Raw genomic sequence first — 19,380 nt, 5'->3', positions numbered from 1 at the left:
GTATGTTTTTTTTGTGTATTTCTTGTCTGAGTGTCCAACTTCATAGAAAAATAGCCTTCCACAAATTATTAGTTGAATTCCCTTTGAAAAATAGCCATCCATGAAAATAGTTCATCCGAAACAGTTCGCTTCCATTTTAGTATGCACTTCCAAAAGCACATGTAAACTTGGATTGACACAACTAGATACATTTCGTTCGGCCCGTGGTGTAGCTTTTATTTTCTTTCTCGTTCGACTATGTCTTATTTCGTTTTGTCACCAAAGGCTACTAATAAGATTCATAAAAAATGTTTGTGTCATATCGTTATCACGCAACCGACTCCCTCCCCCATTTGACTACCTCCTACTCCTCCTTCTTCTTTTTTGTCGCACCATTGAAGCTTGCAACTCGCCTGATTCGACTTACTTTGTGTCGTCGTTTCACAAAATGATGCTCCTCCTTTGAACTCATATTTACAAATAAAAAATCTGTCTTCTTAATTTGTCTCCACCCGTTGGGTCTGCTTTTCCATTATGGGCTCTATGCTCTCCAGAGGAGCAGAGGTGACACAATGGCTTCAATGATAATTGTTACAACAAGGGTGTTGAATGTTTTATTTTTATGGACAAATATTAGTGGTTAGTTGTTAGTAATTACAAATGCTTCTTCTCAGGGTTCGAACCTTGAATCTCCATCTCTAATACCTATTTCTACCCTTGGCTCAACCAAGAGAGTTTGATGTTTGGGTTGGATTTGTGGTGGTGGTGGGCAATGACGGATCCATGAATTTTGCGTTGTGGGGGCAAATTGGTCTGGCAATTTCAAACCAAATAGGATTGTTATGGGCGGAAAATCTCTTCGTACTTAGTAGACGTTAAAAAACTCGAAGCCAACACATGACGCTTTAAGTTCAAACGCTGCACACATCGTCTATCAATTGGGGAAAAAAGGATCAGATTTGGGTGTTTTGATTTTGTGTAGATTTAGAGATTTATGTTTAGGGATTAAGGTTTAGATTTAGTGTTGGATAATTAGGAAATATTTTTATTTTAAATAAAAAAATTACACGTAGGCCTCATTAATTTAGGTGGACAGCCACGTAAGGCGCTGGACCCGGACCTAAGGCGGCCGGAGGGATTAGTTCAAATTATTTTTAATAGTCTGAGGACGGTTTTCAGTTAATTTTTCGGCGAGAGACGATTTTCAGATCTCACTCAAAATTCAGGGACAATTATATGATTTAACCCTTTAAAAAAAGAAGGAAGTAATGAAGAACGACTATGTATCCATTTTTTTTTCTTATGGTTGACCTTGCTAATAACATCTTGCATAAATCAGTGTATTCTTTAAATTAATCAATCAATCCAAGTATGGGTTGAAGCCTGAATTATATATTGAACCAAGAGGTAACTTTGCCATATTTCTTGGGAGAGTTTGACAAGTTATGTAGATAAAATATTTCGGTTACTTGGTTAAGATTAACAAGTATTATGAAATTCATAACATGCTACAACCACTTCAAATTAAATCAACTTTGTGGAAAACATTCATAATCTCTGCATTGTAGTAACCTTAAATTAAGATATGGGAATATGTATATTACTCATTATATTACATCAGTAATTGATCAAGAATATCAAATCATAACAAACAACATGATCTTAGCTTAGGTGATTAATATCTAATCATCCATTATTCTCTAATCAGATTATAACACCTGCAGGATTAAGCAGAGCATAGTGTAGAAGGTCCTCATGTTGTTGAAATAAGTCCATCTCTTCCTCAGTCAGTGTGACACAAGCTTCAACTCCACCATCCTTGCTATCCATCAATGCAATGGTGTTACTCACCAAATTATTCAAGCAGAGGAAATTAAACTTACACCAACTGGTACACTTATAAACAACAATGTCCTTGTTGTCCTATTGAAAAGCAGAGCTCTTTCATTACGACACACTTCAAAAACACGCACCATCCTCTCTGAACCTCCCTGCCTTGGTGTCAAGAAACTCCTTCATAGCCTCCCTCATCACCATCTCATGCAACTCCAAGTGATGACAAATTTAACAAGTCAAAAAAACAAACTTGTTCATGATGAGTAGAGCTTGTGTAAGCCTGTTGAACCTTCACAGATTAAACTCTTCAGGGGCATTATGAGCAGAGCACTTACTTCCCCTTTCTCTAAGTCCCTCACACCTTCCACCTTGTTTGCACCCCCTTCTCTCAAGTCTCAACCACCTACCAACACCAAACAAAAAAGAAAAACTTTAAAAATTTATAGAAATGGAAACACCCGGCCCCTTTTATGCACGTGAAGGAGCTCAGAACATTACAGGCTGTGCGGCACCCTTTGTAAATTCAGTTGCAAGTGTTGTCATGACGCCCCATTCCTTTGTCATCAATGGCTGCATCGACAATACTCATTTGCGGCCTCCTCCTTCCTGTATTTACATAAGATAAAATCTGCAAACGAAAAGGAGTAAATCAAAGAAAGAAAAAAATAAAAGGAACAACACCAGTAGGCTCATAACCAAGTATATAATTATCAAAGTGATCTTAGGCACAAAAATACAACAAAAATTAAAATGACACATATTATAGGATTGGGCAATGAGTACCAATTAGTGGACTTTTCAAGAGCAGTGGGTGCAAGGATGAATGGAGATCGAGATTTTAGGAAAATGAGTGGGTGCATGGATGAATGTGAAAATTTTCAAAAACATATAACATGTGGCAACAGAGAATATTTGGTGATGTTATAATGAAACTCAAAAAAATAAAAACAAAAGAGACGAAAATAAAAGGGGGTTTTACTTTTACCTGTGTGGGATGGATATATTGCATGGGAATGAAGTTAGGAAATGAAAGGGAATGTGAACGTACGGAGCGATTGAAAAACAGAAACAGAGTGAAATAATGTAACTTTGGAGAAAAGAGGGGAGAAGAACTCAACTGAGAGAAAATGTACTTGTCTCATCTGTGAAGAAGAAGCATAATACTGGATCGATAGAAACCTCGAATGGAGTCTGCGAGAGAATTAAAACCAAACAACCGTCAATATTGATATATTGACGAATTTACATAAATAACCATGTAAGTTTTTTCACTTATGTCCATTGATTTATTGAATTACAGATTTATCCTCAAGGTTTCCAAAATTTCTTTTTCTTTTTTATTATATATATAGAGATGATATTACAAATACTTTGTTATGTGAGTATTTATGTCGTTATTTTTTTTTCTTAAATGGAGTTCTTTAATAAATAAAAACTTAAACATACGAATATTAGTCTAACATGAAAATAAATTAAACATATACTAGAATAGAATTTGTTAATTTTTATTCATCATTCTTTATTTAATTAAAGTACTCTTGACATACGAATCCAAACGATCTCGCCCATTACTATTTCCATGGGTAGCATACTAATTGATGCGTGGCCTCACTCATGAGACATGGTCCTTCTTGCTTTATATGCCAAACACACTCATAACATGTTTCTTTATCCCTTTTCTCAACGTATATATCAAATCGTTTAGTGACACTTTGCCATTGAAATGTGCCAAAGAATAATGTTGAACCAAAAGCAGCGGGTTTAAACCTTCAGTCAAATGAGCCACCTGGATGGAGAAGTCGACTTCCAAGATCATCATCTCCAGACTTGATGTGAATGGTTAGATCCAGATTCCCATCTAAGTTATTTATGACTGTCACATGTGCTTTTTCAAGAAAAAAATCATTGTGACCAGATGAATAATCATCTTGGGCGGATGACAACAAAAAGATGAATAGTAAAATAAAAATTCTTGTGAATAGATCCATTTTATTTAATTTGGTGGACTCTTCGTGAGTTAGTGAGTTGGAAATCTTTGATATATATATAGAGCACAATCTCAACCACTGACTTGAGTTTTTTTTTTTTTTTTACACAGTGACTTGAGTTTTATATAAATGACTAGTACTTTTTACCCGTGCGATGCACAGGGATATTTACTTTTGTTTTTTTAATGTTTTTTTATAGGCAAATGTTAGTTGTTAGTAAATTAGTCATCCTCAGGGTTCGAACCTTTCACCCTCCACCTTTTATCCTCCCAAACCCTTATGTCCCCTAGTTCTTACCACTTGATTTTTTTTAAATTTGTATTATTTTTAAAGCTATTTTATGTATTAAAATAAATAAATCATAAAGTTGCCATTTTTTATTTTTGTTGCAGTTATTTTCCTAAATGCTCGATTGATGGTTTTTTTTTTATATATATTGAATAATCTATCACAAGGAGTTGAAATAACATGAATGTGTTAAAAATAGACACGGAATTATTTTATTCATTTTTTTGCAAATGGTCTAATTACATTGAGAAAAAGCTGAGAACGTATCGTTCCAGATTTCCTGTAAAAAGATCTTCAATTCATCATATGGCATTGCGAAAGACTTCTTTGTAACCTAATTTTAAAATACTATGAAAATTATTGTCATCACTATCGCAAATGAGAATTTTTAATCTATGACCCGTGCGATGCACGGGCGATATTCATTTTTTTCATGAATATTTTTTAAATTTGCGTTATTAACTTTATATATAAGAAAAATAAATTTGTAAGTTTTTTCTGTAGTGAATGTGTTTGTTTTGTTTTATAGAAGCACAATTATTTTATTTATTTGTGGTTTTCATCCTAAATGTTATTTATTTAATTTTGTTTTTAATATAATACTTTGATAGTTTATTGTAGAGATATGAAGTAGCATGCAAGATTTAATAATAGACACGGAGAGAGTTCTCATTTTTTTCATTTGGTATAATTACATTAAGAATACAACTAAGAATAATAATCAGCTATGATGAATTTCATGAATAATAGAAAACAAATGGGGAAAAATAATAGTTTGTTTCATGGGGTTTAGTTTCTTTTCTAATGAATTCATTATGTTACGTGGAAAGTTTAATACAATAATTTCACGGATGATGAAATTTACAGTTGGCATTATCGTTTCACATTTTCTAAAAAGAAAAACATAAAATAATACTTATATGAGTGTAATTTGATTAAATAGATTGAAATGTTTGATTTTTGTATATATAGATGTAAAGAAGTCACTTATATGACAATGCAAAAAAACTTTTTTGTTAAATACTATGGAAATTGTTGTCATTATCATCGCAAGCAGTGACAGATGCAAGTGCATAAGTATGAGGACGCCCTCACTTAATTTTGGGAAAAACATTAGAAAAAAAATAATTGAGTAGTAAAAGTATGTGAATTTTTATGGCCTCTTTGATAAAAAAATGTCCTCACTTATGTTATGCATTTTTAAATGCCCTCACTTGTGTCCCGCATTGCTAAATGCCCTCACTTGAATAATAAAAGTATGTGGGTTGTGATGGCCCCTTTGGTAAAAAAATGTGCTCACTTGTGTCCCCTTTCGTAAAAAAATGTCCTCACTTCTAATAATATATGTTAATTTTTTTGTTACGAATTTATATGTATATATTGCCCTCATTACATAAAATTTCTAGATCCGTCACTGATCGCAAGTGAAAATTTTTAATCTTTAACGAATCGTAACATCGGAGAATTCTACATATAGTTGCCTTGTGAAAATACTGATTTTTTCAAATATAACCCGACATATTTCAATGGTTCTCACTGACTTTTATTCATGGAAAAAGAGAATGCTTCTCACCTTCATATAGACAATACTTGTCATTAATCAAAGAGAAAATCTCTCTTTTTATTCAATTTCATTAATTGATGTGGCACATCCTTGAAATCTGATTGGTTGACGGTGTAAAAAAACTTTACACCGTTGGTGCATAGAAATTAAACTCTTAATCAAATCAATAAAAAAAAACAAACAAACAGTTTCAAATTTTTTGCTTGAATTCACATTTTTTCACCCGTGAGTCATATTTTATTTTAAATTTATATTAATCAAATTAGATATGAATATTAATGTGTTTTTTGTATGAGAATGTGAAAAAAATCATGACCATTTAATTTAATTATATTATTGTGAGAATCTATATTGATTTTCTTATAAATAACAGGTTAACCTTTCGTCACTTCACTCTAATGCAGACAACCACTCTTGTCATAAATCAAAATAATAGTAAAAAGCCGAGTAATTCTAGATATCTTTTTCCTTGAATTCACTTCATTTTTCTTTGACGTACCACCACTAAAAAATCACATTTTTTAATCTTCAAATGTCAATTTCGAAAAAGAAAAAAAAAACTTCAAATGTCATAAAATTATCAAATAAAAACTATTTCCTTCAATTCAGACGCATGTATGTTTTTTTTTTTACAACCATTAACCTTTATCAAGTAATATGTGAAGGTTGAGATGTGCATTATTATAAATGTCTTCCTTAAAGATTAAGATATCACTACGTAAACCATCATATTTAAATAGTGAAGAGTAAAACAGTGAAAAAAGGGAAGAAAAGGAAGAAATGAGTTAAACTCATTGTCACACTCACAGTCACGCCTATAGGCACCTAACTATTCTAGTTTATTTCCTGTCACCAAACCCAGATATAGAACATATTAGTGAGTAAAAAATCCTTGGCAATCAGTTTTAGAAAGTTTTCAACTTCAAAGTTAACCTCAAAGTTGACCAGTTTTGAAGGGCTCTTTCTATAGAGGCTATTTCTAGTTCTTGTTTTTTTTTTTGATAAGCCAACACATTGCATTTAACCAGCACAAGGGGTGCTAACCCAAATACAATGAGAGAAAATTCTGTCAAGAAACAGAAATCAAAGGTACAATAGGGAGAAAACAGTAAACTAGAAAATGAAAAATACATGAAGACAACCCGCAAAAAAGGCCACAAATTATTGTGCCTTCACAGCCTATTCCTAGAAATCTAGCAGCAAAGATCCACCGCTGATTTATTGCCTCCAAACCATCCCATTAACAAACCGCATCAATATTGTGTGCCACCATCATACATAACACGCCCCAACATCCAGATAGTATGTCCAACCACTATAAAGAAAGAATGCATACCCTGGATTCTCCTTCCACTCAAACCATGAATACATAAAGCCATCCACCTTTGCCCTCAGTCACTGCCATGCTCTCAACTGAGCCAATTCTAGAATCTGGTTAGGATCAAAGTCACCCCCCTGAAAAATTACCTTGTTCCTTGTCAACCAAATAGACCACACCAGTGCCATCCAAATGGCATTTTCTCCCGCCTTCTGATTTTTGTTAATGGCAAAGAATGGGAATTGCAACATCTGATCCCGCGGTGAGGCCGCCACAACCGAGAAGACACCAAGCCAGACAAATCCCTCAGAAAACTGGCTTTGATTAAGAAAAACTCTTTTTTTTTTTTTTTTTTTTTAAGAATAAACCAGAGACAATCAACCAGAGACCCTAATCCACGGGACCGGGCTCTGATACCAGAATCGGAAACATATTAAATTTGACATAAGATAAGTTATATGTGTATTTTGAAATGAGTAGGCAGGAAAATTGACAAAATGGAAGATTCGCCCCTTAGAGATGAATTCATAAGATGTCTGCTGATATTCAAGAACCAAAAAGTCCTGTAATTGAACAGAATATGAGCTTTAATTATAATGTGATGAATTCCAAAAGTCCTTGGGAAACATTCAGCATGCGTGGTTCTGGAATGAAGAACTCTCTTGTCCAGGAATACCTTAGGTTTTTGAACACAACTAAGAAGGAAGACTTGAAAAAACTGAAGGGAATTGGAGAGAAGAGAGCAACCTCCATACTTGAGCTGCGAGAAGACCCTCCAGAACCATTTAAGAGTGTTGATGATTTAAAGGATATTGGACTTTCAGCTAAGCAGATTAAGGGAATAATGAAGATAGAAGTTGGAGAGCTTTTCAACTAGTTCTGAAGGCATTGGTGAATGGCTGTACATTTGCAAGCAATGCAATATCCAATTGCAGACTAAGAAAACACTACATGAATGTAACTAGATGTTGGCAATCAAAAATTGCAAACTGGTTCTAAAGCAAACTGAAATTGAATTTGATTAAGTTTTTGAGTTTTTTGAATTGAAATCACGTTCAAAAATAAAAAAGTCAACAATAAAACTTAAAGGGTTAGACAATATATATATATATATATATATATATATATATATTGTAGTATTTCATAATTCCATGCTCATGATCATATTGCCCATGAACACACTTATTCCCTCGCTGTTCCCATGAGCACACTTCACTCGTGTTTTCAACTAGTTCATAATTCCTTCACAAAAAACATAATAATAATAATAATAATAATAATAATAATAATAATAATAATAATAATAATAATAATAATAATAATAATAATAATAATAATAATTCTCAGGAGCACGATAACTTGCAGCTCGAGAAGGGGTTGCAGGAAAGTTCATGAGCAGAGTCAGGCTAAAATCTGAAATGCAACCATCACCTTTTTTCTAGAAAGCAAAATCAAATTATATTCAAAGAAGAAAATATTTGTGAACATCCCTCTCAAATAGGAGATTAAAAGACAAATTAATCTCCACCATAACAATAAAGATCAAGAAATGAATAAGAATATCAGAAAACCCACCCTCCATATTATCCACCCAAAACTAAAATACAAAAGAGGCTCATCTGACATTATAATCACAACCCCATCTCACTTACTTATTTTCAGTGGCATTCAGCACTTGTCCAGAAACCATGTTTTACTTGATGAAGCCTCTCAACGTCAATTATCTTGGTCCGAAGGCAGAAATTTTAATTTTCTAGTTCAATCCCTCTTTTCTGCCAGTATTCATTTTCTATCAGTGGGATCTCATGTTTCTTAGATCTAATTTCTCTTTCAAGTCTGTTCCTCAGCTGCTTAAAAATGCAACCATTACCTTCTTGGTTGAGGATAACATTTGAGGATATGATATATTTCCCTTCCATATGTGAACTTGGACCACAAACTGGAGAGTAATTCTCTAGCAATCAATGTCATATGAGGTTAGGTGAGTCTAAGAGATATAGTAACTATAGATGATGAAGAAACATTAAAAGTGATTAATTTGTAACGGATAAGACATTATAAGTGATTAATTTGTGTGAAGGAAAACTAAACGTGATTAATTTGTAACAGATGAAAGATATTAAGAGTGATTAATAAGTAACATGTGTGAAAACATTAAAATCAATTAATTTGTAACGGATGAGGGAAGTTTAAAATGACCAATTTGTAACGGATGAATTTAATTTTATGTAACCATTAGTTAATTATAAGAGCTGAAGAGGAAGAACTATGACTGAGTATTATACTTATAACTTCAAATTAAACATAACAACTTTAATCTTGAGATTGATGGCTCCCCCATATTTTAACATTTTCCATAGTAATTACCTTTTCCTAAAATATATAAACTATTGTGTTTCTAAACTCTTATTTCACATAGGACATGACTACATACCTCAATACAGAAGCTGCAAAAATTCACCATATTGTTAATTTGTGAAATCCACCATGCATTGCATATTTGTGATTGTGAATTCTAAGCTACAAATCTGAGCTTTAAAAACGTAACCTGTGAACAAAAAGTAATTTAAAATAAAAAAACAAAAAGGAGAAATGATACAAATTTATTAAAATATGTCTTAAAAGTGATGTTATTTCTAACAGTAACAGAAGCAACAATGATTAAAAATCATGCAATTTTTAACAGGGGAAAAAAACTAATTTTCTTACTTCTTTAAGATATATATAATTATGACCTCGAATTTACACTGGCCACATGAGCTTTGAGGAAAATAACTGGGTAGCGACATCAGAAAGAGGCTTCAATAGCTCCAAAAAAACAAATCAAGAAAATAAAGAAAAGGCTCCAGAAGTGAACAACTTATGTGATTTATCAGTAAAAACTTCAGGATTTAACAAATAAACATTCTTAAGGATCCAATGTATTCTTCTTTTGATTGGCCCTCGGCCTTCCATCTCTTTGCATCTCCTTATAAGCATGTAATTTAAAATTTGTTCAGCATACTTGACAGCGATTGCAACTGATAAAGTGATTAGGTTACAATGGAAGTTGAAGGATTGTATGAGGGTTAAAAATTGATGCAGTCAATCTATATTAGTTATCTAACGGGGTGTAAAATTAACTGGCATTTTAAGTTACTTGGGAGTGAATCTATTTTATATGTGGAGCTTAATGCAGCAACCTTATTGCTTTATGTGGAGCTTAATGCAGCAACCTTATTACTTTTTGGGCTAGAAATATTATGCAATTGAAAGGAATAGAAGAAATAGATTTAACAGGTATGAAGGTGAACTTACAGGTTCCATTAGCTTTTGACTCCTGTTGATTAACACCCTGATCAGATTTGAGTCAGAAACCTGTTGCTATATGTCATTGTTGTGAGTTCAAAACACATAAACTGCACCCAGCAAAGAACAACCTCATAAAGTGGATGAAAATTTTATCAGAAGAAAAGACTGAAATCCAGTGATGAAGGAATAAGACCCAATATACGACTATATGGAACAAATCATGATAGAAAGTATTACCATGAGAAGAATTGAGCATGTATTCACACGAATGAAATTCAATGCTAGCTGAATATATCTAAACAAAATGAACTATTGAGGATAGTTTTCATTTCACCTCTAAATAACACGGTCTAAGAAGAAGCACTTATTGGATCAAAAGAGCTTACAATTTGATCTACTACATGAACAACGCTACTTCTCTATCGGTCATCCATCCCTTTTCATTGTCCCTACACCAAAAGAGATTAGAGTTAATATCAGAAACAAATCTTCTTTGTACCCAGCATAGACTACACGAAACTTGAACCTGCAAATTATAGAAGTTTCTTTCACCCCAGCCACAAATCACTACTCAACTGAATGCTTTTGCATCTTTCAAGTCAAGAGCATTGATAACAAAAATATTTTATGTAGAACCAAATCAGATGTAACGAACACATGAACAGAGATTCATAACACATTGTTATAAGGTTAATGTTAAAAAGTTTGAAGACAAAAAGAAGACAGTACAGTGCTTGAAATCGTGGCCGAAACCCTGCTGGAGCAATCCCCTTCCGCCACCATCTTCGCTCCCCCTGCGTGCATCTATCTATCACTCGCTCTTCCCCCACGAAGCCACACTCATTCTTCATCTCGCTGACGGAGGTGACCTGTGCAGTAACGAAAATTAAAAATTTGTTACAAATCAGAAATCCATTTTCGAAAAGGTGAATGAAGTCCGATCTGGCAATAAAAGATCCACACCAAGGCTCCAAAGTCTCCATCAAAGCCTTCATCAAACCCCTCCTCTCATTCAGAAACCCTAACATCCATGCGAGCCTCCCTCTTGCCGTCGTTCCTGCCATCGTCTCGATCTTTTTCTTTCTTCGATTCTTTTCCCTATTTCTGGTGTGTGTGCGACTGTGCGGCCCCCTATTTGTCTAATGAGAAACTGAGCAGTTACAAAGGAAGCGCAGGGAAAATAAAACGGAAGGTTGTGGAAACGGAAAAAAAACCAAAAAGAAACGTAAGAAAGAAAGGGCAAAGGGCTGAAGCCTGAAGGAATATATGAATGAGGATGTACGGCTGTGATTGATTCTTTAGGAAATAATGTGTACTTTTCCTAAAATGTCCATGCTAAAACTTAGATTATAGTGCATTGAATTGTTGAATGCCAAAATTGCCCTCCAGGATGCAGGAACTCTTCCTTTATATAGTTTATAGATAGATAGATAGATAGATAGATAGATAGATAGATAGATAGATAGATAGATAGATAGATAGATAGATAGATAGATAGATAGATAGATAATACTTAATAGTTATTAATCATTACTAACTATAAAAGGTGTCATACAAATCTGCAATAAAAGATTAAATATTCCAAACAAATAAAATCATCAATATATATAAGTATAGTATAATTCACTTGATTTATACATTAATAACAATTAATTAGTTATTATTTGACACGGCGGTATAAGAGTATTTTTGTGGGTCTTCTATTTTATTTTAAATTTATTTTCTGAGTTATAATTAAGCATATTATTTACTCTCTCCATTTTAAAATAGGGAGAAACTTAGAGCAAGTTCCTTAAATCCATTTCATCAAGTTTACCAATCATGTGAATGTCATTCATTAAGAATTTTTTGTTAAAATTTAAAAAAAATTACGTATAAACTTGATGGAAAGGAGGTAAGGAACTTGACCTAAGTTTTACACTTTAAAATAACTGTCAAAAAGAAACAAACATATTAGGAAATTTAATTAATACTACATCCGGTCTTATTTATAAGAATAAAAAAAAATATACATAGTTTAAGAATGTAGTTAAATTAGTTTAAATGCATTAAATTTGTCTTAAATTAACATAAACTTCCAAGATTACCCTTTGTTCTAGTGTTGGAGAGTGGCAAGGAGAGAAAATAATAAATTGGACACATTTTACTAGTTAGAATTAATAATGACATCATTGAAAAAAAATACTTAATATAGTACAAACTTCTATTTGGTTCTTAAAAAAAGTACAAAGATTTTTCTTCTCTTTGGTTCTTATAAATAGGACCGGAATTAGTATTGTTAACTTTTTAAAACATATTATTTATTATCCTAGTTTATCCTTTGTAGTGTTTTATTATCTCTCCACATTTATTTATTGTTCTCATATGGGTATTATATGGAAAAATATCAATTATGTTTTCTTGAAATTTTATGTGTACAATTATTATGAATTTTTTTTTCTCTAGGGAGTAATAAATATGTATGATAATGCTAAACATGGGTTAATATTTGAAAATGTTAGGTATCAACTACAACCAACTCACCAAGTGTTACCACTTCATGGCCATGGGGAGAGTTTTGAGTTTTGAAACCTATCTGTTAGTATTTACATATTTATAGACAAGTAAATTTAACAGCAAGTTTGATTTCGAAAGCAGCAAACTATACAGATGGATTTTATCAGAAAAAAAAAAGGTTCTCATGTCTAACAAAAATTCTTTCTTCTGATCTTCTATGCATTCGATCCATCTTTTCTTTCACCCGTGTTCTGCTTCTGCCACTCTTTTTAGCTGTTAGACAAAAAGACAGAAACTTTAATCAATACAAGTTATTCACATACACCTAATGTAAATGCATACAGGGCAATCAAGAATTTCAATCAAGAATTTCATCCTGTAACATAATTGTCTAATAATGTATTGGTGAATGATATTTAAAACTACTTACAAGGCCTGAGAGAAGAAGTTCTAATACTTTCTTTTGCGCTTGTGAATCTTCAATTGCCTGATAATAAATTGGATAATTTCTTTCAAAGTTGCTTTCCTTCCCTCCTTCCAGTTCCAAATTTCAGGGATTGCATATCTTCCACTTGAATTGTATTCTTCCATTTCCATCAGTGCATTTTCCACAGCCTTGTATACCACTTCACCACACTCATTCTTCAATCCTTTCAGTTTTTGGTCATTTTCATCAAATACTACCTGAAGTTATCAGAAATCTAGAATCTATGATTCTTTACGAGCATCAAGTATTCCTTGTTTATATTGATGTTCTTTAACTACAAGGGAACTGTTTAGGTTTTCCACGAGCTCCAACTGTTCCATTTTGTCCTTTAATTGATTTCTAAAATTAGTAATTTGAGCGCTCAAATTTGCCACCACTTTCTGCTTGACTCTGATCTTGTATTACACTTTTCAACTGTCATAGTAAATTGGGAAATCAGAAAGAAGATCACTCAATGAAAATAACAAATTAAATAGAATTAAGTATCAGGGCAGACAACCATATTGACCATCAAGATTTTAAATGATTTATAATCTAAATGAAAAGGAAAAGAATAAAGTTCTTATATTATTAGTGATTGTACATTATGTGTTAATCAAGCCACGCACTTAACTAAAGGGAGTTAATGCATTAAAAAAGCTATCAATGGCACTTAGCAACTAAGAGTACTAGCGAATGGGTCAGTCACTTCAGTTACTAATTCTGGTGCAGGGTTGTTAAGACTTAAGACTTAGAGGTTAGGAGATATGATAACATGTAATGGAGTCTAATGTAATTCAATAGAGTCTCATCAGTGCATATTAACTGAAATATCACATTCATTCTTAATTAATGAAAGGAGATTTCATTTCTTCTGTCAATTTTTCTTTGATGGTATTAGAGCTCCGTTATGCAACTTTGAGTCATGGCGAGAAACTCAAATTCGAACTCTTCATCAGCCCTAATTACTTCTAACAGTCTAACAGCCTCACCACTAGCCACTTAAAAGTGACTCTATTTACAAATTGAGCTTGGTTAGCCACTGGCCCGCGCAGGAATGGAATCAGAAAAAATTGTTTAAGGGGGCGAAAATTTAACACATGCTAAATAAAAATTACAATATCTAACTTATACTATTAACATTCCTGTAAAATTAGATTCAATTATCATCATATGTCCCAAAATTAATTGGAGTAATTGTTAAAATATTCTTTTTAACAATAACTAATTTTATATTTTATTTTTCGGGATCATTTTCACTGTTTTCTTCTTTCTATATTTGTCTTCTTCCTCTTTTATTTCTATGTGTAAATATATTACTTCCCTAATATATTTATTTTGTATGTATATTAGTATAAAATGAGTAAAGATGTTGTCTGGTGGTAGGGATGTTGTTAATATTGACATTAATTGTATAGAGTTATTTGAAAATTGTAATTTTTGGCATCCAGGCAGGAAAGCAATATTGCTGTGATATTATAACTATAATTTTTTTTATATAACTAAAAAGAGTAATAATTTATTCACACTTCTCTTTCTCTTTCATCTCTTTTTAATTTATTTCTCTTTTTATATCTCTACATTTTCTATCACATCAAATAGCACTTTTTATTTACCTCTCTTCTCCTTCTATCATACTCTTAATGTAAGTGTGTACAAACCATTAAATATTATGTTCGAATAAAAAAAGTAAGCTTTACAAAACATTATTCCACTAATAATAGGAAGTGGTGGTGGAAAAGTAAGGTTTTCTCATTTCTTAAAAATGCTAGAGGTTGTGTAGTATATTACACTACATAGGGGGTGGGGGGCGAATATAGATTTTACTATGGTATACACATATATTAACTTGTATGAGCACAGGGGCCAACGCCCCAAATGCTTAGAACCTAGTTCCGTCCCTGGGCCCGCGGCGCTACCATAATATTCCTTCTCTAGGAGAAGCAACTGCTCTGGTCTTCTTGTAAGACCTGAGAGCTCTTGCATTTTTTTCAATAGAAATCTCAGTCATCAGAATTTCATTTCTAGTTTCGTATCAGTGTGCATGTCAAATCTAAGTGAAGGTTTATGATAGAGGGTTGCATCCTCAATGAGCTTCTATAGCTACATCCTTTATGGGCCTGAAGTTACTAGGTCAATTATAATTAATTAGTTATTATTATTTCTATGTTTATTTCTAGTTTGTTAATTAGATCCATGTTCTAGAATATTCTACTTTCTAAGATGGTGCCACATGTAAGGTCACCTTTTATCCCTTAGAGTGGATAGTTAGTATAAGTTGTATGGGTTCCATTATGAAAGGATAACAAGAAATATGGCAAAAGCCTCTTTTATCTTTTTCTCTTAATTTTTCTTTCAATATTTTACTTTGATTTTACTTGGTAGAATTTCTCTCTACCAGTTTATAATACACAAGATCTAGAGATTCTATAACTAATTTACTTCCAAATCACTGCCACATCAGCAGAAATTATTTCACGTTATTTTTCCCAGCCAACATAAGTTATAAAGACTTCGGAGAACCATCTCAATCTCAGCTTGTGTTGCTCAAAATTGGCACTGAGTCTACTACAACTCTATAAGTAACTGAAATAACCATTTCTAATTAAGGAGAAAAGAGCCTAAAGTTCAAAATCCAAGCAAGTAAATAAAAATGATAATAGAAATAAACTGGGGATCTAATTATATAAAACCAGACAAGCTTCTAATGATTTATTTTCTGGCATCTGCAGAATCTGACTATTACTTACTTTCTGAATCTCCTCTATGAAGTTCTTCTCCTGTTGATCATTTAGGGCTTTACTGTCCTCCAATTGCTTGCTAAGGCGCCAATTTTCTATCTTCAAACATTCCATGTCATGATTCATCTTAGTGTTCTTGACCCTCATCTTGTGTAATTCTAGAAAATATTAAGCATAAGTTTAACAGAAGAAAACAAAGCAAACAGTATTAAAAAAAATCCAATAATATATTTAAGGCAAACCAACACACACACACACGTATATATAGACAAATGCAGGAGAAATAAGAGTGTCACATTAAAGAAGTTATAAAATGGAATACTTGAATCATAAGGGTGTGTTTGTGAGTTGAGTTTTGGAGGGGAGGGAGAGGGAAGGGAATGGGGAGGCTTATGAGAAGCCCTCCCCTTGTTTGGGAGTTTTTTAAGACAAAACAACTAAGGAAGAGTCTTGGAGGGTTTTCCGAAATTCCCCAAACCCATCCCCCCTTTTTAAAATCTCCCAAACAAGGGGATGACTTCTCATTAGCCTATTATTCCCTCCCCTCCCCTCCAAAACTCAATTCACAAACACTCCCCTAATTGAGGGTTTTGTTGGAACCCTCCCTTCCCCTGCTCTCAGAGCCTTCCTCCAAAACTCCCAAACATAGCCTAAGGAGAATATGCACATATATAATTGTGCATCTAGTGACTGATTTCAGTAGTCCTAGTTTTATGACTAAAGTAGCTTTTACAGAAAAAAGTAATTTAACCACAAAAAGTGACATAGATACTGATAGAAGATAAAACATAAATTACAGAAAATGGGTTTTATTACCTAAAATCTCCAGTTGTTGCTGATGTATTTCCAGCTTCCTTGTGCCCTGCAATAAAGAAATGATAAAAGTTAATCGAAACATGCTATGACAATGTGTCTTCACATAACATTTCTACTGACCAGTGACCATACAAGAACAGATTTTACTTCTGACTTTTTACTGGGCAGGTTAAAAAATATAACAGTAGGAAATTATTAAACAATGGCTGGGATTAAAACCCTATAATCTCTCACGTGACCCTTTCATTCTCTTGGAAGAAAACACAGCACATACACATACAGTACAGAACCCTTTCTTCGTGCTCTTCTTATCCATGATCAGAGAAGCACAGTGAGAAATAGGCTTCCATAGTGAAAGATGCATGATGATGATAGCCTCCTGACCTCCTCTACTCACACAAAGCAATCAGCCTTGTTGAAACACGGGTAGCAGCACCAACAAAAGCCTTTAGCCCGCCCATGAATCTATAACAAATTCAGCCTCAACTCCTTCAAGATCACAGCTTTGACCAAATTCATGAAAACACAAACAAAACTAACCCCACCACTTGTTTTCAAGCACTGTTTTCCTCCATCAATTAACCCTTTCATCTAATGCTACGAGAAAGAAGAACAATAAGACACAAAACCAATTTGGCTTGCAAACAAAAATGAGGAAGAAACAGGGGATTAGATGCATGAAGAGAATGACAGGAAAATTAGGGAATGGGGAAATGATATTTTTTAAGTTTTGATCCCAACCGTTGTTTTTTAATAAAATTGAGGGTCAAGATTAGGAGTCAATTACGAAAACCTACTCCTCCTCTTATTTAATTAATTATATAAATATAGAAAATTAGCAATAGTTATTGAAAACTGGTACACATGTGCTTGATTTTCTTTTTTCGCCTCCGTTGGAAGCAATGTTTGTAGAATCAGACCAATCATAGAACCAGTCTGGTTCGATGTTCATTAATTAGATTGTGGTTGAATCGGGGTATAACCGATAATAATCAAATTAAATACTTTTTAATATATATATATATATATATAATCATTGTACTGGTCGAGACACTGGTTCGATGTTCATTAATTAGACTGTGGTTGAATCGGGGTAAAACCGATGATAATCAAATTAAATACATTTTAATATATAATCATTGAACCAGTCGAGACACTAGTTCGATGTTCCTTAATTAGACTGACAATCGAGGCCAGGTCTTTCCCACACCATGCGTCCTTCTAGAAGCGGGTCGCATTTCCATTCCCCATTTTCAGCCTCAAGACACTATCAAACCAGCAAGCACCATCACCATAATCATAGCACAGTTAAAAATGTCGCGCCACCATAAGGAGTCCTTTGCCTTGGTGTTCAATACCCCCTTTGCCACCCTATTTCCGTAACGGTTCCAGATGACTCTACTACAAATGTCACCATTCCTTGCCAAGAATTTCCATTTCCATTTTCCCAACAAAGCCGCAATAAACATATCCCAATTTTCTTCAATTACTGGTTGTTGGAGGAAGGGCTTAAGGAGATTGTGGAGAAGTGGTGGAGTTCAAATGTGGTAGTGGGGTGGTATGGTTTGGTGCTCTTACATTGAATGAAGGGGCTTCGAAGGAAGACCTTAGAATGAGGTTTGGGGGTCGGTCAAGGTGAAAGGTTGGAAGAAAAATTCCACGAACTGATGGTGTCTATGGAACGTGATGGGGCATCAAAGGGGCTTCGAAGATATAGGAAGTTAGTGTTGAATGATCTTTGGAGAGAGTATCGAATGGAGGTGAGTAGGTGGTTGCAGAAGTCTAGGTTGAGGTGACTTAAGGAGGGTGATTGGAATACTAGCTTGTTACATAGTTTGTGTAAGGTGAGGGTATCAAGAGCTAGCTTGGATCATATTCAGGTGAATAGGGAGGTTATGGTGGAGCCTGGTCCAATCAAAGATGTGGTTTTCAATAATTTTCCAAGCTTCTTTAGGAGCTAAGGGAGGGGGTGTTTGGATCTCATGTGATGATTTTCCTCGAGTATCCTTGGAGGATAGATCAATGTTGGAGGAAAAGTTTTCTTATGAGGAGATTTGGGAGGTGGTTTTGGCTTGTGATGGAAATTGTGCACCTGGACCGGATGGTTTTTAACTTTTCTTTTTTTATTGAGTTTCGGCAGATGATTAAAGGTGATGTATGAGAATGTTCAAGGAATTATTTGTCCATGGGAAGCTTGTAAAGGGGCTGAATGCGACATTTGTAGCTTTGGTTTCAAAGAAGCTCGAGCCAAAAGTTACGGCTGATTTTCGGCACATAAGTTTAATCAGGATCTTGTACAAGCTCATTGCTAAAGTGTTAGCAGCGAGGCTTCAGTGGGTCATGACTTATGTGATTTCACATAATCTGTTTATTTTAACTAAAGGGCGACAAATCACATACTGCATTTTTATGATGTGGAGCAGAGTTTGTATGGCTGCCGATGTGGTTGGTGTCGCAGGGGATAAGGAGAGTGGTACCACCGAAGGTGTCTCTGTTCATGTGAGGTGTGACTAAGTTAAGCCATTGATGAGTTAAACTAACATCATGACTTTAGGGGAAACGTAAAATAAATTAAGGAACGAAACTTGATAATCAAA

The 19,380-nt window shown here is 33.7% G+C and overlaps 1 protein-coding gene across 2 annotated transcripts; it reads right to left on the bottom strand.

Annotated features, from left to right (window-relative positions):
- Positions 1-12,729: 12,729 nt before the first annotated feature.
- LOC130726467 (uncharacterized) lies at positions 12,730-17,480 on the bottom strand. 2 transcript variants are annotated; one of them, XM_057577731.1, is made up of 5 exons: positions 17,058-17,480; positions 16,784-16,829; positions 15,977-16,125; positions 13,191-13,661; positions 12,730-13,033 (listed from the first exon to the last, which is right to left on the bottom strand). In XM_057577731.1, exons 1-4 carry the CDS (start codon positions 17,145-17,147, stop codon positions 13,593-13,595), a joined length of 354 nt encoding a protein of 117 aa, XP_057433714.1. In that variant the 5' UTR covers positions 17,148-17,480; the 3' UTR covers positions 12,730-13,033; positions 13,191-13,592. The 2 variants fall into 2 exon arrangements, with proteins under 2 accessions (XP_057433714.1, XP_057433713.1); XM_057577730.1 differs by having other exon boundaries at positions 17,064-17,480.
- Between the last annotated feature and the right edge of the window lie 1,900 nt (positions 17,481-19,380).

The sequence above is a fragment of the Lotus japonicus genome, chromosome 6, assembly GCF_012489685.1.
Source record: "Lotus japonicus ecotype B-129 chromosome 6, LjGifu_v1.2".
Classification (NCBI taxonomy): Eukaryota; Viridiplantae; Streptophyta; class Magnoliopsida; order Fabales; family Fabaceae; genus Lotus; species Lotus japonicus.
The sequence above is the reverse complement of the archived record's forward strand: the minus strand, read 5'-3'. Positions and strand labels throughout refer to the sequence as shown.